The sequence below is a fragment of the Mirounga leonina genome, unplaced genomic scaffold (genome assembly GCF_011800145.1).
Source record: "Mirounga leonina isolate KUSES-001 unplaced genomic scaffold, KU_Mleo_1.0 Mir_376, whole genome shotgun sequence".
In the NCBI taxonomy this organism is placed as follows: Eukaryota; Metazoa; Chordata; class Mammalia; order Carnivora; family Phocidae; genus Mirounga; species Mirounga leonina.
The window spans coordinates 4,591,539-4,617,514 of record NW_023270718.1 but is presented as its reverse complement, the minus strand read 5'-3'; the positions used below and the strand labels follow the sequence as shown (position 1 = coordinate 4,617,514).

General features: G+C 51.1%; 3 protein-coding genes and 1 long non-coding RNA gene across 6 annotated transcripts in view; 1 reads left to right on the top strand and 3 right to left on the bottom strand.

Moving 5' to 3' along the window:
- Window positions 1-1,771, bottom strand: part of PPP1R15A (protein phosphatase 1 regulatory subunit 15A) — a 3,143-nt gene extending 1,372 nt beyond the window's left edge. Inside the window, exons 1-2 of the mRNA XM_034986942.1 lie at window positions 1,541-1,771; window positions 1-869 (exon numbers count right to left, since the gene is read on the bottom strand). The exon at window positions 1-869 is cut by the window's left edge and continues 517 nt beyond it. Of these exons, the coding sequence (XP_034842833.1) occupies window positions 1-860 (860 nt within the window). The 5' untranslated portion in view covers window positions 861-869; window positions 1,541-1,771. The remainder of the gene's footprint in view (window positions 870-1,540) is intronic.
- Window positions 1,772-3,346: 1,575 nt separating this feature from the next.
- PLEKHA4 (pleckstrin homology domain containing A4) lies at window positions 3,347-25,933 on the top strand. Of its 3 annotated transcripts, XM_034986937.1 has the most exons (20): window positions 3,350-3,781; window positions 4,232-4,321; window positions 4,930-5,037; window positions 6,598-6,670; window positions 6,784-6,884; window positions 7,043-7,152; window positions 7,940-8,155; window positions 8,524-8,803; window positions 9,441-9,515; window positions 11,111-11,158; window positions 11,301-11,381; window positions 11,526-11,672; window positions 13,092-13,190; window positions 15,869-16,009; window positions 17,096-17,195; window positions 17,269-17,345; window positions 23,547-23,708; window positions 24,594-24,652; window positions 25,064-25,176; window positions 25,483-25,933. In XM_034986937.1, the coding sequence occupies exons 2-20, from the start codon at window positions 4,238-4,240 to the stop codon at window positions 25,740-25,742; spliced, it is 2,334 nt and encodes a 777-aa protein (XP_034842828.1). In that variant the 5' UTR covers window positions 3,350-3,781; window positions 4,232-4,237; the 3' UTR covers window positions 25,743-25,933. The 3 variants fall into 3 exon arrangements, with proteins under 3 accessions (XP_034842830.1, XP_034842829.1, XP_034842828.1); XM_034986939.1 differs by lacking the exon at window positions 25,483-25,933 and having other exon boundaries at window positions 3,347-3,781; window positions 23,547-23,731; window positions 25,064-25,174; XM_034986938.1 differs by lacking the exon at window positions 11,111-11,158 and having other exon boundaries at window positions 3,349-3,781.
- On the bottom strand, window positions 10,059-10,383 carry LOC117998239 (40S ribosomal protein S29-like). The gene has a single exon (XM_034986941.1). The coding sequence runs from the start codon at window positions 10,354-10,356 to the stop codon at window positions 10,186-10,188; it is 171 nt and encodes a 56-aa protein (XP_034842832.1). The 5' UTR covers window positions 10,357-10,383; the 3' UTR covers window positions 10,059-10,185.
- LOC117998241 lies at window positions 12,517-25,514 on the bottom strand. Its single transcript, XR_004675955.1, has 3 exons — window positions 25,463-25,514; window positions 24,053-24,124; window positions 12,517-12,550 (listed from the first exon to the last, which is right to left on the bottom strand). It is a non-coding gene; the product is annotated as an uncharacterized LOC117998241 (long non-coding RNA).
- Window positions 25,934-25,976: the final 43 nt, after the last annotated feature.

Genomic DNA, 25,976 nt, shown 5'->3' with positions numbered 1-25,976 from the left:
GGGATGGAAGAGGGACCCTCAGCTTCTCCCTCCTCCTCAGCTGCTCCTGAATCACTGAATTCATCTTCCTCCTCCTCAGATTCCTCTCCTGAACAACACTCCCAGACCCTGGGGTGAAAGCCTGAAAACGAGGGGGAAACGGAGTTCTTTATGACTTCTTTATTCTCTGTTCTTTTTTCCTCTGTGGCTTGATCCTCTTCCTCCCCAGCACAGTACACCCAAGCTTTGGGCTTGGATCCTGGAGATAAAGGGGCAGTAGGGCTTCGGGCAGCTTCTTTGTTTACAGCTTCTCCCTCCTCTTCCTCCTCCTCCCCTGGTGAGTGCGATGGAGGAAAAGAGAACGTGACCACTTCAACTTCCGCAGCTCCTTCCTCAGATTTCTCCTCTCCAGGAGGTTCTTGCAGGGCTCTTACCAGACGGCTGGGGGACAAGGAAGCAGGCTGGCCATCTATAAATTCACTTCCCTGCTCTTTAGGGACACTAGTTGCTTGTTCCCCACCATACTCTTCATCATCCTCTGAAAACTCCCAGGCTTCAAGAGAACTGTTGGCTTTTAGATCATGGCAGCCCTCCCAGAACACTTCATCATCCTCAGCTGCTCCACTGTCTCCAGTCTCCCCTTGAAAGTACCTGCCCCAGGGGGCATGGCAGGTGGCGGGAAATGTCTTAGCTTCTCCCCCCGGGCCAGCTTCTCCCGGATGGGTTCCGGTTAATGCTTCCAACAGCCAGGGTTCTGGAGGTCCTGGGCCCCTCAGGTGGCTCCAGGCCCTGCTGAGAAGGCCCATCAGCGGGGACAGGAGGAAAAAGGGGTAGGTATCCCTCCAGGGGGCAGGCTGATGGGGTACTTGGCCTGGGGCCATCTGTCTGGGCTGGAAATAAACAACAGGAAATAGAGTTTAGAAGCCAAGTAAGGGAGAGTATCAAGGGATGACTGTGAGTCATAGCAACAGAAATAGTAACACAAATAGCAACGGGAGAGTCCCTGCCCCACATTCCTTGCTGATCCCTGCCCCTCCCATCTCCAGCAGAGGCACAGTGTGGTTCCCACCTCTCTCCTCTCAATACCCAGGAGTCTGAGCCCCCAGCCTCTTCTCTCAGACCCAGAAGTCCCAGTTCCCAGAACTGAGAATACAGGCCCTCTACTTGCTTCCCTTGGAGACAAAGTCCTAGTTCCTGGTTCTCTCATCTTCCTGAGGATCCACAAATCAGGCTCTCATCACCCTCCTCCCCCTGAGACCCAAAAGTTGCGGCCCCCGCGGGGTTCCATCCATTCCACTGGGGATCCATGAGTCTGGCTTCCAGAACCCTCCTCTCGCCAGGCTCAGGCTCCCAATCTCTTCTCCTTCCCAAGTCCGAGCCCTGGAGTGCGTCCTGGTCCCACCTCTCCCCAGACACAGGAGTCTGGGATCCCAGACCCTCGTTCCTCAGGACCCAGGGGTCCCGGCCTCAAACCCTCCTGTCTCGGTACCCAGAAGTGCAAACTCCCTCCTCACTGACCAGGAGCTGCTGGGGGGGCCAGGCGTTCGGACCCCTCACTCACCGCCTCGGGGCTGCGCGTCACCCGGGGGGCAAGAGCGCCGGCTCGGGGTGCCACCAGCGATCGCAGATCTGGACGGCTCGGGAGGCCAGCGCGTTCATCTCGCCCTCCGGTGCCGGGCTCGGGGACTCAGGTTATCACCTGCTGCGGCAAGCACCGTCGCGGCCAAGAGATGCGGGCGTCTTCTCGTCGGCGTGAGCGATCCACAGCGAGGCTGGGAACTGGTGCGGCCCGCACGGCTTTTATGGGCCTACGCGCCCGCGCGTGATGACGTCACGAGGGGCGGGGAAGCTTCGAAACCAAGGCGTCAGGGCTGGGGGAGGGGAAAGTAAGGTCGGAATTCTCGCGGAGATTCCGGGGGTTTTGTGACTACACGGCGGCCTTTCCGAGCGCGGCCACGCCCCGAAACACGCGAGCTTGTCAATCAAACGCGGGCACGGCCTCAGCCGCCCGGGCGCTCTCCCAACGACTCTTGGGGTGGGAAAACGGGCTTCCCGCCCCGACTTAATCATCAGCACCCAGGCTAGAGTCTCCCATCGTCACAGACGGTCCGCTTCCTTCCGGGGGGGGGGAAGGGGGGGAGCATTGTTTTTACACAGTCCATTTTCACAGATGAGAAACTGAGGCTTGGGAATTAAGTCACTTGCCCGAGGTGGTCGCAGCAGAGTCCAGATTGAGGCGAGAACAAGAATGTAAGCGCCCTGAAGGCAGGCACTTGGCTTTGCTCACTGCTTTTTTTCCTCAGTGCCCGGGGTATAGTAGGTGCTCAACAAATACTGGGTGAGTGGACTCGAAACCAGAAACTCAGACTCCTTCCTGGTCTCAAGCACAAGGCTCCATACCTGGATTTCACCCACTTCAAACTCATACAAAAGCTCATACACAGGGGCGCCTGGGTGGCTCAGTTGGTTGAGCATCTGCCTTGGCTCAGGTCATGATCCTGGGGTCCTGGGATCAAGCCCCGCATCAGGCTCCCTGCTCAGCAAAGAGCCTGCTTCTCCCTCTCCCTCTGTTGTTCCGCCTGTTTGTGCTCTCTGTGTCAAATAAATAAATAAATAAAAATTAAAAAAAAAAAAGCTCATACACAAATTGAAATCCTGGCTGGGTAGAACGACTGAACCTCGTGGGGGTGGGGTCTCCTGCCACAAGTTCCAGGACCAGGTACACAGTCCCAATTCCCCGCCCATCCCCCCTACCTGGTCCATAATTTTGGCCTCGAAATATGCCCAGGGACGATGTCTCCCTCCGGAGGGCAGCATCCTCAGTCTAGAACACAATTCTCACCTGGATCTGAGGTAGATGTTTGACATGGCCACCTGACCCTGCCCTAGCCATAATCCAGGAGCTCAGGGTCACTCTCTCCTCCCTGGAAAACCTGGACCCATCCGCTCAAACACATTTCCAGATGCCCGGCTCCATTAACAACTCAGGAGTCCTGACTCCAGGCTCACACCTTGTCAGGTACCCAGAAGTCTGAACCCCTCTAGTTCCAGGATCCCAGCTACCTTCCTTCAGCGTGCCAGTGGCCGGACCCGGAGTCTGGGCCCAGCTCCTCCTCTCCAAACAGTTAGGAATCCCAGCCCAGCAGGGACCCAAGAGTCAGTGGGGGGGCCAGCCCCTCCCCTCAGCGGTGGGGGCAGCTGAGCCAGGGGTCAGGCTTGGAAGTGGGGGGGGGGAGGACACGAGGGGCGGGGTCAGCCGGGATTGGAAGGGGAGACCGCAGCGTGGGCGGCTGGCCGACCAGCAGGGAGGAAAGAGAATCGGAGAGGGGAGGAAGACAGAAGGGGAATCTGAGGGAGAGGAGGAAACAGCGTCGGTGGGGACAGAGAGAGAAGGAGGAAGAGCTTGAGGGTGAGGGAGAGAGAGGGGGAGAGAACTAGACGAAAACCTGGGGAGGAGAGACTCTGTAAATCTGAGCGAAAAAGATCTGGAACAGAAACAGTAAGACTGGAAGGGAAATGCTGGGGGGCGGGTAAAAAATGAGTGAGAGGAGACTGGGAGAGACAGATTAGAGACTGAGAGACAAGGTGAGGCCAGAGACAGAGACGCTCTGAAAGAAAGGGAAGAGTGACCAGAAGAGAGGAGAGACGAAAAGAAAAGCAAAACGCGTGTGAGTGAGCAGGTGAGAAGGGAGACAGGTCTGAGAGGTCGTCCCCCATCCCGCCAGAAAAGGAGGGACACTGCAGCTGGGGGCCCCAGCACTCACACGGCCCTCTTGCCCCCGCCCTTGGGACCTCAGAGCTGGTAAGTTCCCTGGCTCGCCTGGGAGGGACTGCCTGGGTGTGCATTCCTGGCATCCCAGAACTTGGCAGGGTTTTCTTGGGGGTGCGGGTGGAGGGCAGGAGACAGGTAGCTGGGGGCGGCCGGGAAAGGGCAGGGACTGGGGGCTCCCTGAGCACAGAGAGGGTCAAATTCCTGCCTAGAGTGCAGGGGGCAAGAATAAAGGAGCCCCTATTCTCTGTCTTGGGCTGCAGACAGCTGCCCCCTCCCCGCAGCTGCCAGTGCCGCCCACCTCTCTTGGCATCACTCTCGGTATGCAGTCCCGGGCCAGGGCCTCCCCCAGCCCCCCAGTCCCCAGACAACGGGCTCTTTCTCCTCAGCCTCCTCCGACCTGCGAGCCCCTGACCCCGTCTCTGTCCCCAGCCGGGTCAGCTGCAGAGACAGGCACACAGACCCTTTCTTTCTCTCCCTAAGCCCTTGATGGAGGAGGGCAGACCTCGGAGCAGCCTCAGCCTGGCCAGCAGCGCCTCCACCATCTCCTCGCTGGGCAGCCTGAGGACCAAGGTTCGAGGTTCTTGGAGGGGCTGGGGAGGAGGGCAGGGCTCTGGACTGCCCCATCCTCCTGTTTCCCAGCCCTGGGTTCTGTGCCAACCCAAAGGATTCCCGTTGTTAAGGGCAAGGACCCTTAGCGATGGGTTCCACCACACCTAGTAAGATCCCAAACTGCCCAACAGCCCCAGCTAGGAATTCACAGGCACTCCCAGCTGTCCCCACCCCTCGGATTTTCCTAATTCAACCAGAGTAACAGTCCCGCTGGACTCCATGCACATCAGTTCTTTTTTTTTTTTTTTTTAAGGTTATTTATTTATTTGACACAGAGAGAGAGAACACAAGTAGGCAGAGCGGCAGACAGAGGGAGAGGAGAAGCAGGCTCCCCACTGAGCAGGGAGCCCGATGCGGGGCTCCATCCCTGGGATCATGATCTGAGCCAAAGGCAGCCGTTTAACCGACTGAGCCACCCAGGCACCCCCATGCACATCCAGTTCTGATCTCAAAAGTCAGTTCCCTCCTTGGCTTGGTGTCTAAGGGCAGCCGAGCCAGGGCCTTGGGTTGCCTGCATCCCACGGCACCCAAGACCATCCTGTTCATTTCTGTCCTCCTTCTCTCCTCAGAAGCCTACCAGGGCAGTAAGCAAGGTGCACGCCTTCGGGAAGAGAGGCAATGCTCTCCGAAGGGATCCCAACCTCCCGGTGCACATCCGAGGCTGGCTTCATAAGCAGGTGGAGTGAGCACAAGAAGGGAAGGGACACTGAGTGACGCTAGAGCTTGGGCCCCTGGCTGTTTCCTGTTTCTCTCCTTCCCAGTCTCCAAACGTGTTCCTTTTTTCTAACGAGGCTTTTCCCCTTTTTCTGTCCTTGTTCCCTGCACCCTTTCATTCATTCAGTGACCACTTCCAGAATATTTATAACATGCCAAGCCCAAATAAGACAAACAAGTATCTATAGTACGCTCAAGGGGCGCCTGGGTGGCTCAGTCGTTAAGCGTCTGCCTTCGGCTCAGGTCATGATCCCAGGGTCCTGGGATCGAGCCCCTCATCAGGCTCCCTGCTCAGTGGGGAACCTGCTTCTCCCTCTCCCACTCCCCCTGCTTGTGTTCCCTCTCTCGCTGTGTCTCTCTCTGTCAAATTAAAAATATATATATAAAAAATATATAGTACGCTCAAGGGGGGGGCAGGGATGGGTACTACATTAGCATATTTCAGATTGTAGGAATTGCTCTGAAGAAATAACACAGGAGGATATGCACAAAAGTGATAGAGGGATGAGGGCATCCTTTGACTCTTGGTCAGGGAAGGCGTCATTTGAGCTGAGAACGAACTGACGAGAAGGAGCCCATTATGCTAAGAGCTGGGGGACAGAGGGAATCTGAGAGTGAGAGGCCCTATGGCAGGCCAAAGCTTGGTGTCTGGAGCCAGCCAAGGGTGGAGATAGGAGGGATGGCAGGGCAGTGATTTGCAATGTGTCCCTGCTAGGAACTTGCTGGAAATGCAGACTGTCAGCCCCCGCCCACCCTAGATCTACTGACTCAGGAACTCTGGGGTTGGAACCCAGGAATCTGTGTTTTAATAAGCTCCCCTGGTGATTTTTATGCAGACCCAGGTTTGAGATTCCCTGCAAGCCAGTAAAAGAAGGGACGGAATTTGAGATTTATTCTAAGTATGACGGTAGGCTCTGTTTTGAGCAGGGGACTCCCACCATCTGACATAACTGAAAAAGATCAACCTGACTTCTGTAGGAATGGATTATAGAGGAGAAGAGGGGCACAAGGTTGGAGATGGAGTAGTTTTGGCAGAGGAGATGGAGTAGTTTTGGCAGAGGAGATGGGGAGACGCAGGATTCAGGTTAGGGCTCCCAGTGCCACCTTCCTGGCCTCTCTGTGTGTCTGACCCCGGAATAATCCAATCAAAAGTCTGAGTATATAAAGTCCCGGCCCACGGGTTGTACAGTAGCTCGTTCCAACCTTCTGGTAACTTCTCAATCCCCAATTGACAGATGAGAAAACACGAGTGTCCTAGCCAGGAAATGACTAGTCTAATGGCATAGTTCGAGAGGGGTGGAGCTAGGAGCCCCACTCAGGCCTGACCGAGTCCAGAATCTATGTGAGCTCAACCCCTAAACTCTGGCTTCCAGCTCTCCGGCTCAATCTATTGCAGCAAACATGTGTCTGTTCCTCTCCTCTTTCTGGGTTTCTCCGTCCCCGGGTGTCACTGTCTTTATTTCCACGTTTGCTCTTCCCACTCCCCTTCTACTCAGGCCTCCCTTCCCACTCTGTTTCCCCAGGACAGCTGCGGGCTCCGGCTCTGGAAACGCCGCTGGTTCGTCCTCTCTGGCCATTGCCTCTTCTATTACAAGGGTCAGTGCCCCGGCTGGCAGGGGGTGGACGGGCCCCCCGCCCACCCTCCCTTTCCCTTAGCCTCTTGGCCTCCAGATCCCTGTGCGATCCCTGACCCAGGCCCTCTTTTGCAGACAGCCGCGAGGAGAGCATCCTGGGCAGCGTCCTGCTCCCTAGCTACACTATCAGGCCAGATGGGCCAGGAGCCCCCCGAGGGCGGCGCTTCACCTTCACCGTGAGTCCGTCCGTTCCCCGTGGGCACTAAGGCAGTAGGCCACGGGGGCAGCCACGGGAGCATCCATTATTGGAGATAAAAAGCCTTGACCAGGGCCCATGGCATCCTCCTTTTTAGAGGGCCCGGCCGTCCAGGTCCCCAGCTCTCTCTCCCCGCAGGCCGAGCACCCAGGCATGAGGACCTACGTTCTGGCCGCTGACACTCTGGAGGATCTGCGCGGCTGGCTGAGGGCGCTGGGCCGGGCCTCGCGTGCAGAGGGGGACGATTGGTGAGTATAGTTCCTGGCCACGCCCCTGACCTGTACCTCCAATCGGAGTCCATCTAATTAGCTCCAGCCCCTCCCCTTTAGGCCCCGCCTCTTCAACGTCCAATCACACATCTTCTAGCTAAGGCGGCTCCGCCCTTCAGGCCCCACCTCCAGGGAACTTTATGTCTTCCAATCAGCAAAAAGTCTTTCTCTTCTAAACTCCGCCCACCATTTTGTCCAGCCCCCCTTCATCAATATTCCATACTCTGACTGGCTCCCTCAGAAGTCTCCACCCCCGGGGCGCCTGGGTGGCTCAGTTGGTTAAGCGACTGCCTTCGGCTCAGGTCATGATCCTGGATTTCCGGGATCGAGTCCTGCATCGGGCTCCCTGCTCGGCAGGGAATCTGCTTCTCCCTCAGACCCTCCCCCCTCTCCTGCGCTCTCTCTCTCTCAAATAAATAAATAAATAAAATCTAAAAAAAAAAAAAAAGAAGTCTCCACCCCCAAAGCTACCACTTACGGAAAGTCAAATATAAAAAGAAAGGCTTTAGACAAACTGTTCCGGCTTTTCCCAAGTTTCATTCTGGGAATGAATGGAATGGAAACCCCAATGAACCTTGTAGCCCTGCACTAGTCACTTCCACACTCGAGGCCTCAGTTTTCCCATCTGCAAAGTGGGAACAATGATTTATCGTGCACCACTTACCCTTTATTCTGTGTAGGTTCCTGTGCGTTCACCCGTGAAATGGGAATAAGGGCTGTCATGAGGTACAGAGGAGTGATGTCTTTTTCTGTGCCCACTCGTTAGTGGGCGACCCAGGTCACCCGCACGTCCCCAGCCCGGAGAGGGCCCTGGCGGCCCCGGTGGTCCCCCGGAAGTGAGCAGAGAGGAAGAGAGACATGGCTTAGAGTCACCAGAGGTGGCTCGGCTCTCCAGAGGTCGTGGACGGTCCGGGCTGCTCACCCCTAGCCCCACAGCCGACCTCCAATCTGGACCTCGGATCCGGAGGACCAGGAGCCCGGAGTGAGTTGAGGGAGTCTGGGACAAGAAAGTTCTACGGGGCAGAGCGTCAGAGGAAAAGCTATGTTGGGGGCATGGCCTAAGAGAAGGGCGGGGTCTGCGGCTGATTCGAGGTGCGGCTTAGTGCTTTCTCTCTTGAGTGGATGTGAGTTGCTGGAGTTCTTGTGAGGTCAGAACCCATAGAAAGGAAGTCCTAAGGAGGAGATGCCACAAAGGGGGAAGTTTTTCAGGATCAGGCTAATAGAGAAGGGTTCTACTCTAGAGGGACAATGAGACTCACTGAAAGGGGACATGTACATGAGGCTGACTGGGTGGGTAGTAGGGTGAGGGGGCTCTAGTTCACCAGTTCCCCTATTCTCTCTGCCCGACAGCCTATTCACAGCCCTCTCTCGCCCTCCCTCCCCTCTGAGTCTCCCCCGGCCCCGGTCTGCTCCTGCACGCAGACCCCCTCCATCCTCCAGTGACATAGCACCTCTTGCCAGACCCCATACCCCTCTGAGTCGCATTGATGTCCGGCCTCCCCTGGATTGGGGCCCTCAGCGCCAGACACTCTCCAGGCCCCCCACTCCCCGGCGAGGACCCTCCTCTGAGCCTGGGGGAGGAAGGCCCCCCAGGAGTCCCCAGCACTGGAGTCAGGAGGCCAGAACACAGGTGAGCAAGAGGTAATGGGGAGGGAGACTACATTTCCCATATGGCTATGGTCTGTCTTTCCAGGCTGGTCTGCAGGCCATGGCCCCCTGGGCATCATGGGGATTGTGTTTCAACATAATCACATCTGGGTTCAGATGTGAGGGGAAAGTGGACTTCATCTCCCATAAGTCCTCAGGGCCATCTTTTCAGGCCAGTCTCTGGCCATTACACCTTAAGTATTATGGGGATTGTAGTCCAGAATACTGTCCTCCAAGACCATGCTGGGAGAGGTAGTCTGGAGTGCACCTGTCTTGTGTCTCCAGTTTAGCTTTCCAAGATGGTCACCTGCTATTTCCTCTGAGCATCATGGAATTGTAGCCCAGAATATCCACAGTTAAACACAAATGTGAGAGTGAGAGTAGATTGCAACTTCTATCGAACCCTGGGGCAGTTTTGCCAGGCTTGTCCATTTATTATCATCCTATGTGTTCCCACAGTGGCACAAAGCTGGAGAACAGGTAGTTGAGGAAGTTGGGGGGACCCAGTTGTGAACCTCAAAGAGTCTCCTAAGTCACATCAATTCTGGATGCACCCACTCTAATATTTGTTACTAAAACATGCCAATTTCTAAACATCTCTATTTCAGTATTCCTCCCAGGCTCCCTCTGGCTCCTCCACATATCTCCAACTACCCCCAAGAGCTCCCGGGACACGGGCTTCCATGGTTTTATTGGTAGGTGTCCTCAAATCTGCCAGAGCCCCCTCCATTGCTTTCTTTGCTATGGAGAATGTCATCTCCTGGACTAGTGTGCATACAGAAGAGTGAATATTTCAAGGTCCCTTGACTGATGCTTCTATTTGTTTCCTAGGGCTGCCACAAACTGGGTAGCATATATATAGAATATCTCTCCATTCATTCATATCATCTTCTGGGTATTTATTTGTTTTAAATTTTTTTCCATAGAGATCTTATATGCTCTTGTTAAGATAACTCCTAAATTCCTGATAGTTTTTATACCTATTTAAATGGTATCTTCTTTCTTTTAAATTATATTTTCTAGCTATGGATGGTGTAGAGATAGGCTGTTGATGTTTGGAACTTCATCTTTCATCTGGCACCCTTGCTGAATTCTTTTAGTTTTTTTTTTTTTTTAATCAGAGTTCAGCATGAATACTTTTATATAACTGAAGGAAATTAAGCCACATGTTGAAGATGAACTGTTGAGAAAATAGTACATTTTAAAAAGGAGATTCCTATAATCAATTGACCATTCCATTCACATTAAAGCACTCATAATTGAAGCATTTTTATTTTATGTACAATGTGTTGGCATTAAAGTAGGTATCTTGGGTATCCGCAGTTAAGGTAGGTTATCCTGGATGACCAATTCAAGGAAGTTCACTTAATCCAACTTAATGAAGCCTATGTCCTTCGCGTACTGACGGAAACACTGGCGGCACATATTGAGGCCGTATTTCCGGATCAGACCGTGCCAGTTTGAGCAGACGCGGCAAGAACGAGAACCCTGGCCAAATTTCCTCGGATGGCTCCAGTACAGCTGCTGGTGACCCATCTTGCTCTCTCGGATGCAACGAGGCAAAAGCTTAGTTGTTTTTTTTTTTAAGTTTTTTTTTTTTTTAAGTAATCTCTACACCCAACGTGGGGCTCGAACTCAAGACCCCACGAACAAGAGGCACATGTTCCACTAACTGAGCTAGTCAGGTGCCCCTAAATTCTCTTATTCTAATCACTCTTTGATTTCGTTGGTTTCTCTGGGTCGATGAGCATATCATTCCTATTCTTACACTTCTACTTGTTTCCTTTTTCTTTTCTTATAGCATTGGTCAAGATCTCTAATACAGTGTTAAACTGTAACAATAGTAGCGAGCATCCTTATTTTATTTTCAGTTGTAAAAGAAATGTCTAAATGTTCTCCATTAATTATAACATTGCTGAAGCTTTTTGATAACAGAGTCATTGGATCTTCCTAAAGCCAGGAATCTGGCATGTGGTCTCCTGAGGTCTGCTAAAGCTTGGAACGAAGCTAATAAGCGGGTGCCTGGGTGGATCAGTCAGTTAAGCATCCAACTCTTGATCTCAGCTCAGGTCTCTATCTCAGGGTCATGAGTTGAAGCCCCAGGTTGGGCTCTGGAGCTTACGCTTACGCTGGAGCTTATGCTGGGCATGGAGCTTACATTTAAAAAAAAAAAAAAAAAAGCTACTAAGGAAAAGGGGGTCTATCAATAGAAACAGGGCTTGACTGAGCACTAAGCTACAATAAAGGCCTGTCTGTCCATGTGACCCCTGGCTTTTCTCCTTCTCCTCAGCCAGGTCCCCCCCTGGACTCAAGTTTTCCCCAAAGCTTAGAGACAGATGTAAGTTTCTGTGGTTTAAACCCTTCCAAGTACTCAGAGTTGGGGGAGAATGCTTTAGATGGTGGTGGGGTGGGGAGTGGCAGGGAGGACAGGGGAAGAGCCAGGTCTGGTCCATAAGTAGCACCTGTTCTCCTTTCTCCAGACTCTGTTGACCAAGTTGTGTGGGCAGGACCGGCTCCTGAGGAGGCTGCAGGAGGAGGTAGACCAGAGGCAGGAGGAGAAGGTATGAGGCTCTGAGATGGGGAAGGATGTTTGGCCTCTCCCTTCCTGCTCCCCAGCACACCCAAGGATTTGGGAGGACACCTTTTCTCTATCCCTGGGGCTGAATGTGGATTCAGAAGCCTAACCACCCTCCCTTTTGGTGCAGAAGCAGCTAGAAGCTGCCTTGGAGCTGACCAGGCAGCAGCTGGGCCAAACCAGAGAGGCTGCGGCTCCAGGGAGGGCATGGGGGCACCAGCGCCTCCTGCAGGACCGACTGGTCAGTGTGAGGGCTACTCTTTGTCACCTGACTCAGGTGAGCATCTGGGAAGGAGCGTGCCCTCCCAGGAGGACTCTACAGGGTGTTAGCGAAGGGAAACCTGACAGCAGAAGCTCATGGGAAGGTTGTTCTTGAGAATTCTGCTCTCCCCAAGTTTTTTTCTTTTTTAGGGGAGTGAGAGGCAGAGGGAGATGGAGGGAGAGAATCTTAAGCAGGCTCCACGCCCAGCGTGGAGCTGGACCCCGGGCTCCATCTCACGACCCTGAGATCATGACCTGAGCTGATATCAAGAGTCGGGTGCTTCACTGATGGAGCCGCCCAGGTGCCCTCCCCCCACCCCAAGTTTTAAATCAGTCATCTTGACAGTCTTAGAGGGCGAGAGGCAAGCAGCCAAGAAACAGGAGACTTAATTTAGTGAGTTGAGAGGGTGAATTTGATATGGGCTTCCTAGCTTTGAATCTCAACTCCGACTCCTATTCATTGTAGCTGTGTCACCTTAGAGAAGTTACTTAACCCCTCTGGGCCTTAGATACCTCTTATGTAAACTTGAAATAATAAAAATAGTATTTACTTCATGGAGTCATTATAAGAATTTCATAAATACATATATTTATACATAACATACATGAATGAATGAATAAACACTGATGTATTATATTTAATATAGAATGTATTTTATATATTTATATATCTTATATATAGCATATAAATATACACATATATAAATATAAATCATATAAATGTCATCTAAATATATACCTTAGAAGTGTATATGAGGGCTCCCGGGTGGCTCAGTCGGTTCAGTGTCTGCCTTCGGCTCGGGTCGTGATCCCAGGGTCCTGGAATTGAGTCCCGCATCGGGCTCTCTGCTCAGCGGGGAGTCTGCTTCTCCCTCTCAAATAAATAAATAAAATCTTAAAAAAAAAAAAGAAGAAGTGTATATGAGTATTTAACAGGTGCCTGGTATATGGTAAGAAATATTAGCTATAATTATTATCTGTAAAATGGAGACATTAATAATACTTACCTCATGAGAATTAAATGAGAGCTAAGAACAGTGCCTGGCACATGGTAGGTGCCTAATCAATGTTAACTGCTATGATGATGGTGATGCTTCCCCGGGGGGCACTTGGGGCTCGTGATCTTGACTGTCCCAAGAGCTTATTGGATCTGTAGAGTCTATCTCCCTAGGGGAGTTCAAAGGTAGTCAGAGAATTTAGGAAAATCTGTTATTTGTCTACACTAGCAGCTCATTGGAATGGCAGGTTCCATATAGACTCTGGGGATCCTAGTGGACTGAGCGAAGAGGCTCTTGGGAATTGTAGTGCATATACCCCCCCAGGGCACTAGGGACCAGGCTTCTCTTCCTCCTCGTCAGCTGGGAAAAAATGGAGTGGGGAAAGATCTGGTGGGTGGGCATACTAAACCTGTGTCTCCCCCTTTTTGGGACCTGAGGAGCGAGAGCGGGTTTGGGACGCATACAGCAGTCTGGAACAGGAGCTGGGCACCTTGAGGGAGACCCTGGAGTACCTGCTACACCTTGGTTCCCCCCAGGTATGTCCCCCAACTCCACCCTCTCCGCCATCTTCCCCTGAAAACCCTTTGGGCATTGAAGCCCCTCCCACTTCATTTCAAGCTCCTCCCCCCGTCATTGCCTTTCATTTTAGTGTTTTTTTTTTTTTTTTTTTTTTATTCATGAGAGACAGAGCGAGAGAGAAAGGCAGAGGGAGAAGCAGGCTCCCAAGGAGCAGGGAGCCGGATGCGGGACTCGATCCCAGGACCCTGAGATCATGACCTGAGCCGAAGGCAGACACTTAACCATCTGAGCCACCCAGGCGCCCCTGCCTTTCATTTTAAACCCCTTTTTGTACTTGAGATCATGCCCTTCATTTGAAGACCTGTCTCAGGTTCGGAACCACTCTCCCCTCTGGTTCTAAATCTCTCCTCTAATTTTCAAGCCCTGTCTTCCAGTTCAAAGCTCCACCCCTCAGCCCTGTCCCCATCCTGCCTCCTGACTTTTGCTGTTACATTTATCCTCTGGAATTTCTAGTTCTAAATCCAATCCCTTGGTTCAGGCTCCGCTTCTGAAGTATAAGCCTCCTTGCTTAGCTTCAGACCCACTTCTTCATCCTTTTTTTTTTTTTTTTAAGATTTTATTTTTAAGTAATCTCTACACCCATGGTGGGGCCTGCACCCACAACCCAGAGGTCAAGAGTCACAAGCTCCACTGAGTCAGTAAGGAGCCCCTCCCCCCACTTCTTCAATCTAAGCCTAATAACTGAGTTTCTGAAACATATATCTTTAGTTTAAAATGTTGACTTCCTTTTTTGTAAGATCTATTTATTTATTTTAGAGATGGGGGAGGGGCAGACAGAGAGGGAGAGGGGGAGAGAGTCTTAAGCAGACTCTGGGCTGAGATCATGACCTGAGCCAAAACCAAGAGTCAGATGCTCAACTGACTGTGCCACCCAGGCACCCCTTAAATGTTGACTTCTAGGGGTGCCTGGATGCTTAGTTGATTAAGTGTCTGACTCTTGATCTCAGGTCTTGAGATCGGGGTGGTGGATTCAAGCCCAAAAAACGAAATTAAACAAACTGTTGACTTCTAGTATTAAATGCATACTCACAGATTTAAGCTCTGCTCTCTTCATGTTAAATCCATTCCCTTTCTTCCTAAAATCCACCCTTCAACTCTAATCCCCCACCAATTAGTGTTAAATATCTCTCAGCACCAGCAATATATGAAAAGAACCAAATAAGCTTTATTACAGGAATGCAAGGTTAATTTCACACTTGAAAATCAGTCCATGTATTTCACGACATTTTAAAATTTATTTTTATTTGTTTATTTATTTATTTATTATTTTTAAAGATTTTATTTATTTATTTGACAGAGAGAGAGATAGCGAGAGAGGGAACACAAGCAGGGGGAGTGGGAGAGGGAGAAGCAGGCCTCCTGCGGAGCAGGGAGCCCAATGCGGGGCTCGATCCCAGGACCCTGGGATCATGACCTGAGCCAAAGGCGGATGCTTAACGCCTGAGCCACCCAGGCACCCCTCACCACATTTTTTTAAAAAGGAGAAAAGGCACATGATCATCTCAATAAATGCAGGAAAAACATTTGACTAAATTTAATATCCATTAATGATAAAGGCTCCCAGCAAAATAGGAATAGAAGGGAACTTCCTTAATCTGATAACACATCTATAACAAACCTACAGCAAACCTAATTGGCAGTGAAATATTGAGAATTTTCTGCCTGATAGCTGGAATAAGATGAGAGTGTCTGCTATTACCAGTTCTAGTTAACATTGTACCAGGGGTCCTAGACAGTGCAAGTCTAGGAAATAAAGGTGTAAGGACCAGAGAAGTAAATCTGTTTTTTACTTACAGATGACACATGATTGTATAAATGTAGAAAATTCAAAATAATCTCCAGATAAGCTATTAGAATAAACAAATTCATCAAGGTCACTGAATGCAAGGATAATATGCAAAAATCAATTATCTTCTTGTATGTTAGTACCAAATGAATAGAGAATAAATATTTATAAGCAATAGTGTTTGTAATTGACATAAACAAATTAAATATCCAAGAAGAAATCTAATGAAATATATACAAGACATCTATTCTGAAAGCCACAAAACATCATTGAGAGAACTTAAAGAAGACCTAAATAAATGGAGAGATATACCATGTTCGTGGATAGAAAAGATACATAAAGTAAAGATGTAGTCTCCCCAAATTGATTTAGAATCCCAATACAAATCTGGGAGGTTTCTATGTAGAGATTGACGGGCTGACTCTAAATTGTGTCTGGAAGTGCAAAAGACTAAGAGTAGCCAAGGCAACCTCCAAGAGCAAAGCTGGAGGACTAAGGCAAATAAATGTCAAGTCTGACTGTAAAGCTACAGTTAATAAGACAGTGTAGTTTAGACAAATGGACCAAAGAAATAGAATAGGGTATTCAGGAACAGATTCACATATTTATATGCTCACCTATGTATAACAGGTCACACTTTAGAGCAGATTAGAAAAGACCATGTTTGTGGTAAATGGTGGTGGGTCAATGGGATATCCATATGGAAATGGATATCCACAAGTATAACCTCCCCATGCGTACATAATCCATTTAGGACTCCATAAATATAGCCTCACTGATTTCAGACCCAACTTTAACCCTCCTGGCATTTTCCCACCTTTGAATAACAGATTTCTTTCCTCCTCCCAGGACAGAGCATCTGCTCAGCAGCAGCTATGGATGGTGGAAGACACGCTGGCAGGTCTGGGAGGCCCACAAAAGCCACCCCCCAACACTGAACCTGACTCCCCATCCCCCGCACTCCAAGGCGAGGCGTCATCAGAGAGGGAGGTGAGACTCACAAGTCTCTCTCCCCACCCCCAGCTTCCTGTCCCATCTGCACAATTCATCACCCACTCAACCTTTTTCTCTCTCCCTTTCTTTCTCTCAGCTAACCATCCACAGGCAAGTATCCTAAACTCCAGAAGCCTTTGTTTCTTTGTTATATTGTGATTGTAGTCCAGTGTTATGCTGGAGCCAGCTCCCAGCACCTCCCAAAAGCCACTTCTGTGCATCTCATCTCAACTCCGTATTCAGTGATGTCATATTGGTAGCTTGAAATTGACCATGGTGGGAGTATTTGCACCACAGAGATTGGCCAATGCTGCAAACCAGGGTGGTTTTCTCCCAGAGAGGCATTTATTCAACATTTATGAGACACCGCTGATCATAACCCTCAACTTGTAGGGTTCTGTAAAAAGGAGAGATGATGATTAGAAAGTGTCTGACACGGAGTAGGCCCTCAGGAGGCAAGAGCCTCTGTTGCCGTAGTTGGGTTAGAGCTGCTGTGGGCCTTGATCATCTGATTGTGTATCTGAGAGACCTGGGTTCAGATCCCAGCTCTGCCATCTTTGTGATCTCAGCCGTCGACTTCATTCTTGGGGCCTTGGCTTCTCCATATGTCAAATAGGGATAATAATTGCTGCTTTGCAGGTTTATGGAGGGGATTCAATGCGATCTTCATATCAAAGATGAAATGTGGCCCAGAGAGGTAAAGTAACTTGCCCAGGGTCACACAGCTCATAAATGGCAGAGCTGAGATTTGAAACCAGACTGGTTTTCAATCTGACTCCTATTCATGCTGTGTCTTGGTTGCTGAGTGTCTGAGAAATAGTAAGAATGACGATGATAGGGGCGCCTGGGTGGCTCAGTCGTTAAGCATCCGCCTTTGGCTCAGGTCATGATCCCAGGGTCCTGGGATCGAGCCCCGCATCGGGCTCCCTGCTCAGCGGGAAGCCTGCTTCTCCCTCTCCCACTCCCCCTGCTTGTGTTCCCTCTCTTGCTGTCTCTCTCTCTGTCAAAAAATAAATAAAATATTAAAAAAAAAAAAAAAGAATGACCATGATAAGCATTATTCTCCTTTCCTGACCCCTCCAGAGCCTGCCTGAGTCCTTGGAACTGAGCTCATCCCGGTCCCCTGAGGCTGACTGGGGACGGCCCCCGGGGGGCGACAGAGACCTCTCCAGCCCTCGCTCAGGTGAGCGTCCTGGGCTGGATGGGACTTGCTTGGCATTCCCTGCCCTCACCAAGTCTCTGTTCTGCACTCCCAGGTCTTGGATCTCCAAGGGTCTCCCGGGCCTCCAGCCCCGAGAGTCGCCGGCCGGCTTCCCCACAACCAGGAACCAAGGTAGGTGGTCCATCCGCGCGTCCTCAGGCCCATCTGTAACCCTTTAACCTGACCACCACCCACTCTGGGCAAACAGCTGGGAGAAAGGTGTTCTGAGATTATACCCCAGAGCACAGAGAGTGAGATTTGTTGAGAGTGCTGGGATTGAATTTTGCCTCTGCTAATTCTAAGCCGTGTGACTTTGGGTCTGTTATGAAAACCTCTCAGCCTGCGTGTGCTCATCTGCAAAATGGAGCTCCTAGCACCCCACTCCCCCATCCCCGCCAGAGCTGATGTGAAGATTCAAACTGGATCTCAAACTAGGGTTGAAAATAGTGCTTAGGGACGCCTGGGTGGCTCAGTCAGTTAAGCATCTGACTTCCACTCAGGTGGTGATCCCAGGGTCCTGGGATCGAGCCCTGCGTTTGCCCCTCCCCATCTCCCTCCCCCTGCTCCTGCTGTCTCTCGCTATCTCTCTCTCTCTCAAATAAGTAAAATCTTAAAAAAGAAAGAAAGAAAGAAAGAAAAGAAAATAGTACTTAGATGTATTAAGGACTTCATTCATTCATTTGAAAATATTTATTAAATATCCTCATGGCTGGGGGCGCCTGGGTGGCACAGTTGGTTGAGCATCCCACTCTTGGTTTTGGCTCAGGTCGTGATCTCAGGGTCGTAAGATGGAGCCCCGAGTTAGGCTCTGCACTCAGCCCGGAGTCAGCTTGAGATTCTCTCTCCCTCTGCCCCTCCCGCTCGTGCGCTCTCTCTCTCTCTCTCAAATAAATAAAATAAATCTTAAAAATATATATATATCCTCATGGCTGCCCAATAAGGTAGCGGGTAGCTACATCGGACTATTTAAATTTAAATGAATTAAAAGGAAATAAAATTAATTAATTAATTAATTTAAAGATTTTATTTATTTGACAGAGAGAGACACAGCGAGAGAGGGAACACAAGCAGGGGGAGTGGGAGAGGGAGAAGCAGGCCTTCCACCGAGCAGGGAGCCCAGGACCCTGGGATCATGACCTGAGCCAAAAGCAGACGCCCAACGACTGAGCCACCCAGGCGCCCCGAAATAAAATTTTTTAAAAATCGCTTGCACTCACTGCATTTCTGGTGCTTAGGGGCCACCCGTGTGGCTGGAACCGAGTGAGCGAGCGAGGGAGAGAGGGGTGGAGAGGAGAGGAGAGATGGGTATTGGCGGTGGACCGTGCTGGGGCTTGTGGTTCAAGGTGAGCCCCGCGGAGGGTTCTGAGCTGCGATAAGCGGGAGCCGGCGCCCTCTGCCGGCCATGCGGGGAACAAGCTGTGGGGCGAACTCCGAGGCAGGGGACCCAGTGAGGACAGTCCAGGCGGGAGATAACCTAACTTCCACTAGGTTAAGTGGAAGAACTGAAGATGTTGAGAGGAAGGTAGATTATAGTTATACCGATCTTCAAACTTTATCCAAAACCCTGGGGACCAGATGTAATGCAAAATGCCAAAATTTGCAGATTCTAGGGCCGCCTGGGTGGCTCAGTAGGCTAAGCGTCTGCCTTTGGCTCAGGTTATGATCCCAGGGTCCTGGAATCGAGGCCCACATCCGGCTCCCCGCTCATCGGGGAGCCTGCTTCTCCCTCTCCCAATCCCCCTGTTTGTGCTCCCTCTTTCTCTGTCAAATAAACAATTTTTTAAAAAATTTGCGGATTCTAGGCTGGTAGTAGGATGCATATACTGTGTATTATATAAAACCTTCCGGCGCGCCTGGGTGGCTCAGTCGTTAAGCGTCTGCCTTCGCTCAGGTCATGATCCCGGGTGCTGGGATCGAGCCCCACATCGGGCTCCCTGCTCCCTGGGGAGTCTGCTTCTCCCTCTCCCACTCCCCCTGCTTGTGTTCCCTCTCCGCTATGCCTCTGTCAAATAAATAAAATCTATAAATAAATAAATAAATAAATAAATAAATAAATAAATAAAACCTCCAGCAGCGTCTGGCACAGCGCCCTTAATCAGACACATTACATTCCTCTAGCAATACTATGAATATTCATACTTAAATGGGACTCAGTTTATAAATAACCTCTCAATTTAAATTTGTGGTTTTTAAAAATAGAGCAATGAACAACTAAATGATTGATCGAGTCAGAGTGGAATAAAAATGGATTATAAATATCATACACTTTTTATTTCTTATTTTTTTGAAGATTTTACTTATTTTTTTATTTGAGTGAGAGAGTACAGGTGAGCGGGGGGGGGGGGTAGGTGAGGAACAGAGGGTTAGGAGAGGGACAAGCACACTCCTCACTGAGCACGGAGCCCAGTGCAAGGCTTGATCTCATGACTCTGAGATCATGACCTGAGCCACGTAGGCGCCGCTGGGAGGTCTCGTTTTGTTTTTTTGTTTTTTTTTAAAGATTTTATTTATTTATTTGACAGAGAGAGAGATAGCCAAGAGCAGGAACACAAACAGGGGGAGTGGGAGAGGGAGAAGCAGGCTTCCCGCTGAGCAGGGAGCCCGATGCGGGGCTCGATCCCAGGACCCTGGGACCATGACCTGAGCCGAAGGCAGATGCTTAACGACTGAGCCACCCAGGCGCCCTTTTTTTTTTTTTTTAAAGATTTTATTTTTTTATTTGACAGAGAGAAACACAGTGAGAGCAGGAACACAAGCAGGGGGAGTAGGAGAGGGAGAAGCAGGCTTCCTGCGGAGCAGGGAGCCCGATATGGGACTCGATCCCAGGACCCTGGGACCAGGGAGGTCTCGTTTTAATTGAGCAAACCAGTTGGAATCTCTTGGTCCCTGATACACATACACTGTTGAAGATCAGCAATGAACTGTATAGCAGCTGAGGGACCCCAAGATGGGCCACTTCGGCTTTGGCACGATGATTATTCTGAGCTGAAGGTAGTTGAGACCCTACGGGCTCAAGAGAAACTTTTGCCCCTCCCCTAACTACATAGAAGAATCTAGATTGGGGGTCTTTCCCAGATGAAACGTTATTAGCTGAGATAAATGTTATCTGAGTGACCCATCTGTAGGACAGGGCAACCATCTAATTCCTAAACCTCTGCTCTTTTAATCACCCTGTGAAGTGTGATTTTCCTTTCCTTTCCCCTGAAGTCCCAGACCGCTGCCCCCTTCTCCCTGGTTCAGAACGATATACATAACCTCATTTTGCCCGACTGCCTTTGGAATTTCCATGTCCCTGTGGATTCCCCATGCGTACCCTATGAAACCTGAATTTCTCCACTTAATGCTACCTCGAGCTATGGAGAGAGAGGGAGAGAGAGAACATGAGTTGGGGGTAGGGGCAGAGGGAGAAGCAGGCTCCCCACTGAGCAGGGAGGCGGACACAGGGCTTGATCCTAGGACCCTGGGATCATGACCTGAGCCGAACGCAGACGCTTAACCGACCGAGCCACCCACGCACCCCAAGGATCTACGCTTTTGAGCTGAATTTGCTGGGTGATGAACCTCTGCATCACGACCTCTATTTTTCTGTGGCTCCCCCCATCCTAAAGCTGGTAGAGGGGTCCTGCAGGAAAAGCTTGGCTTCTGGTCTTGGCAGGACCATTCTGATGCCCACAAAGAAGACATAAGCAGATGACCAATCCAAGCAGTGTGTTAGGAGGGCCAAGGAGCTGCCATTTCTCCCTTCTCCCCTGAGCTTTGAGGGGAGGTAGCTGCAGGAAGAAATCTCAAATCCCTTTATTTGCTCAGCATATAGAGGCCTGCTGGGGTCCAGGCCCTGTGGGAGGGGTTGGGGGTCCAGCCAAGAATTAAACCTGATGCTCCCGTCTGATGGGAGAGAGATACAAATCCAATCCTACATAACCGACAGGGATAAGACTCAAAGCATCAGGAAGCCTTTTAAAGGATAGGGAAGTTGGGGGGCCTGGCTGGCTTGGTTGGTAGAGCATGGGACTCTTGATCTTGGGGTTGTTAGTTCGAGCCCCACATTGGGCGTACAGATTACTTAAAAATTAAATTTTTTTTTTTTTTAACAATTGGGAAGCTGAGTCCAGATGAGTGAAAAAAAGATGTGGGCCTTGCAGAAAATGGTCCTTCAGACAGAGGGTGCAAGCTGTATGTGCAACAGCATGGAGGTGATCCCGACAGAGCCTGCTAGTCTGTGTTGGAGGCAAAGCTGAATGTATGACTTGCTTAAGACAGACCTATTCTTAAGATGCAGTCTCCGCAAGCAAAGCGGAGAGCCGATGTCCTACCATGGGGAGTTGCGAAATTGCTGGATTCCAGAGGCAGGAGTGTTTAGGACTGGGAGCTTTGGTTCAGGTCATGATCTCGGGGTCCTGGGATGGAGCTCCTGTTTCTTGGAGGATTCAAAGCCGGCAGGCTGTAAATGGCTACAATTATCTGCCTACTTGGGCTGTGTCTAAAACAAGTGGGTGTGTGAACCTTGGAATTTGGTGATGGCGGCTTGGGGCCAATGGTCTGGCCCACTGGGAAGAAAAAATATAGGGTCAATATACAGGGGCCATCATTTTTACAGCAGGTGGACCTGTGACTCACAATTGCCCAGATCAGAACCAACCAGAGTAAACTGACCTTATACCAGGCAGCTGATCCCAAGCCAGCTCCCTAAAATCTTCTAGTAGGAGGCTGCAGCTAAGGGTTCTCTTCCCTCTGGTTTTGTTTGTTGAGACAACAAATGGATTGTCTTCGGGTCATAGGCCAGAAGTCCAAAATCATGCTCCTTCAGAAGGCACCCGGGAAGGGTCTGTTCCCAGGCATCTTATATATGGTCCCTTGACTGGTGGCAAGAGAACTCCAGGTGTCCCCTGGCATTCTTGCTGTATGCGTTTGTGTCCACATGGCCCCCGTCTCCTGAAGGATGACACATATCTGCAGCAGGAGAGATCTGTCGGCCTGGCCTGGTTCCTGCCCGAATGACAACCTTCCTGCATTTCATCCCCAGTCTGTCCCCTTCAGTTCAGGCTGGTGGCATTTCTGCTGAGCTGATTTCCTGGATCCCCACGTCACATGTCTAATCTCTCAGCAAACGGGTGTCCAGCCACACCCTTGGGATTCTCTCCAGAGTTCTGGTTTCATTTTAGTGGGTTTTTCTTCTCCTTCTCCTTCTCCTTCTCCTTCTCCTCCTCCTCCTCCTCCTCCTCCTCCCCCTCCCGCTCCCCCTCCTCCTCCTTCTTTAAATTTATTTGACAGAGAGAGACACACTGAGAGAGGGAACACAAGCAGGGGGAGTGGGAGAGGGAGAAGCAGGCTTCCCACTGAGCAGGGAGCCCGACGCAGGGCTCGATCCCAGGACCCTGGGATCATGACCTGAGCCGAAGGCAGACGCTTAACGACTGACCCACCCAGGCGCCCCTTTTCTTCTTCTTCTTTGATTTATCTCTGTCCTCTTGCATTTTAAGTTCTTAAGGCTAGAGGTCCATGATGGAGGTGGCAGCGGGACTGTGCTCCCTCTGAAGGTGCCGGGAAGGATCTGTTTCAGGCCTCCATCCTAGCTTCTGGAAGGTCCTTGTCTTGTGGCCGCCACTCCACTTATCACATGGCGTTATGGTGTTGTCCCTGTTGTGTCATCCGTCTGGTTTCGGGAGCAAGAGAGCGCTCACAAAGCCCTCTCAAAGGCCAACCCAAACGTATCCTCTTGACAATTTAGTGAATGCATCTCATTCCTCCTGCATTTCTTTTTTTTTTTTTTTTAAGATTTTATTTATTTATTTGAGAGACAGAGAATGAGAGACAGAGAGCATGAGAAGGAGGAAGGTCAGAGGGAGAAGCAGACTCCCTGCCGAGCAGGGAGCCCGATGCGGGACTCGATCCAGGGACTCCAGGATCATGACCTGAGCCGAAGGCAGTCGCTTAACCAACTGAGCCACCCAGGCGCCCTCCTCCTGCATTTCTGTCTAAGCTCAGAGTTGTTTTTCATCACAAGGAACTCAGAGTTGACAACCCGGCTCCTAATTACCAGTGTGAGGAAGGTGGGCATGTCCAGGACATGTGGGTGTTTGTTAGGCTGTGGCTTTGGATTCGAACAGGGCAGCAGATGGAAATGAGGCCAGGGGGGCGGGTAGGGCCTCAAACACCTTTGTCCTGAGGGTGCTTGGAGGCATGGAAGGACGGCCTCAGCTCTGGCTGCAGAAAGATCCTTCTGAGTCTAGTGATGAACTTACTGGAAAGCGCAACACTGGAGGCCGAGAGGTTCAGGGAAGAGAGAAAGAGGAGGCCCAGGTTGGGGCCTCAAGGTGTTTCTCATCTCCCCAGGCCCCCCTCGCCCGGCCTCGGATGAGTGCTCAGGAGCAGATGGAGAGAATACGCAGAAACCAGGAGTTTGGACGGCCTCTCCCTCGCCCGGCCTCGCCCCGGCTTCTCACTCTGGGGGGGACGCTGTCCCCAGCCAGACGCCAGCCTGACACAGAACCGAGGGTGAAGGGAACAGAGGGTGCAAGGTGGGGCGGTGGGGTGGTAGTGGATCCTCTGTTTCTAGTGTGAGCCTCAGTTTCCCTCTCTGTAAAATAGGGATTTCCCTCCCTCTTTACCCAGAGCTGGGTTTCCAAGTTCACCCCAAAGTGTACCTACGCTGGTAGCTCCCCTTGTGGGGTGGGGGCGGGGGAGGCAGAGACCTCTTCACTTCACCAATGTTTTTCCCTCAGGATGGCGGTCACAGGTATGGACTGTGGGCCCTGCTTTTTTTTTTTTTTTTTTTTTAGTTACTATGTATTATCAAAGGGGGGATAAATGAGCAAGTAAGGAAATGATTATATTCATACCGTCGCAATGGGGAGAGCCTTCCAGATCTGAAGATAAGAGTCTCTCGGCCGATGGTTCCATCTGAGACTTTCCTAGGGAGTAATTAGACAAGCCATAGGTAGGGTGATTTTACAGCTGGGATTATTTCTGTAATCAGGAGGCGTCTCAGTCAGCTGAACACCAAATGTTTATCTCTCTGTCTAGTTAGTATTAGGGGGACGAGCAGTTCAGCTAATTCCTTATGAGCCAAAAATTGTGAATTTGGAGGGCCTGTTCCTGGCCTTGTCATAGGTAAATAAGGGGGTGATCATCTGTCAGTCCTGTGGAGGTCATATGAAGAGAGGTTCTGTGGTAAGCCATTTCCCAGAGCGCAAAAGGATGTGTTTGGGGGCGGGGGGGGATTTTCTTAACTCTTGCTGTTTCCCAGGAATGCATGTAAAATTAAACATTGTCTCTGGGGCAATTTCATTCCCTCTCTGAGCCCCCTTCATTTCACCCTCAAAATGAGAACGTGGGCACTTCCAGGTGAGGAGGAATTTTAAGGCCCCAATTCCTTTGCAGCCTGTCCAGGGACACTCAGGAGCCCCCAAATGGCTCAGAAGCTCTGGATCCTGGAGCAGGTAAAGAACTGGAGAGTGGGGCAAAAAGCAGGAAATCAATTTCCAAAGGGAAGGCATTATTATTGCTGTCTTTTGAGTACTAAAGTTACAGATTGCAGAACCTTCTAGAGATGCTTGACTTCCTGGGGCATCAGAAAGCACCTAGATCTACATGAGAACTGCAGTTCCCCAAACTGCAGAACTGGGTCGATATCAAACTCCGCTCCTGCGTCAGGAAAGCGGGTGAAATTTAGGGAGGACTAGACTACAAATCCCACAAGGCGCGCAGGCCTCTATGAGGGCCACACCCTGTTTAAAGTCCTTTAGGGACGTGGCCTAAGGACTACAACTCCCAGAAGGACGCGCGTGGCACTGCAGTACTAGCTAATTGTCGACGTCCCCCAGATCTCTCTCTCTCTTCTTCTTTTTCAGTCCGAGGAATACCACCCCTTATTTGCCGACAGCCGAAGGGCACCGGGAGAGAGTCCTCAGCCTCTCTCAAGCTCTGGCCACGGAGGCATCGCAGTGGCACAGAATGATGACGGGTGAGGAGGGGCTGGGGACCTTGGACTCCTGGGTTTTGGGGAAGAGGGACCCAGAGCCTGGAATCCTTGGTTCTGGTCGGGAGGGTTCTGGGAGCTGCTGGGATCCTATGTCTGGATGGGGAGAGTGCCGTAGAGGGTTTTGGGGAGTTCCAGATCCCAGGCAGGAGGAGACAGGGGTTCAAGACTCTTGGATCTGGGGGTGGAGGTGGGGGGCCAGGCCCGTGGGTCTGAGGGAGGAGGGGACTGAGGGTCCGGACTCCTGTGTCCCAAAGTTTGCCATTCTCACCGTCCACTCGTGCCGTCCAGGTGGAAACTCGGACTCCCGAGGAGACCCTCTTCCCCCTGCGCCACCGCCTCCGTCAGACCCCACCCCCCAGGTGACCTCGCCCCCAAGATCTCCAGTGGCTAATTCCCGCTCCGCCGGGTTCTCCCGCCGAGGTAGTGGGCGCGGCGCAGGCCCCGCCTCCTGGGAGCCCACGTGGGAATCCGGGACCGCCCCCCCCGCCATGACCCAAGAGGAGGGGGCGTGGCCTCTGCGAGTCACGCTGCTGCAGTCCAGCTTCTGACCCGCCCGAGCGCCGCAGCCCGTCGGAGCGTGGGGGCGGGGCCCGGAGGAACCGCCCCGCGATCTGGAGCCACTCAGGGCGCCTGGGGGCGTGGTCTGGTCCTCGTTGGCTTGGGGAGGGAGACGTTTCTATGGCCAAAGTTTGGTTTTCCCAGCACTTGTCCAAATTCGGATTAAAACTTTGAACTTTTAGTCAATAGCTTCCTCTCTGTCTGTCTGAGGTTGTGACGCTGGG

Bases quoted from the DNA above. Each gene is read 5' to 3' on its own strand.
- PLEKHA4 (XM_034986937.1), top strand. From the start codon at position 4,238: ATGGAGGAGGGCAGACCTCGGAGCAGCCTCAGCCTGGCCAGCAGCGCC. The intron at 6,671-6,783 runs GTCAGTGCCCCG...CCTCTTTTGCAG, and splicing joins TTGCCTCTTCTATTACAAGG to ACAGCCGCGAGGAGAGCATC. The intron at 8,156-8,523 runs GTGAGTTGAGGG...TCTGCCCGACAG, and splicing joins CGGAGGACCAGGAGCCCGGA to CCTATTCACAGCCCTCTCTC.
- LOC117998239 (XM_034986941.1), bottom strand. From the start codon at position 10,356: ATGGGTCACCAGCAGCTGTACTGGAGCCATCCGAGGAAATTTGGCCAG.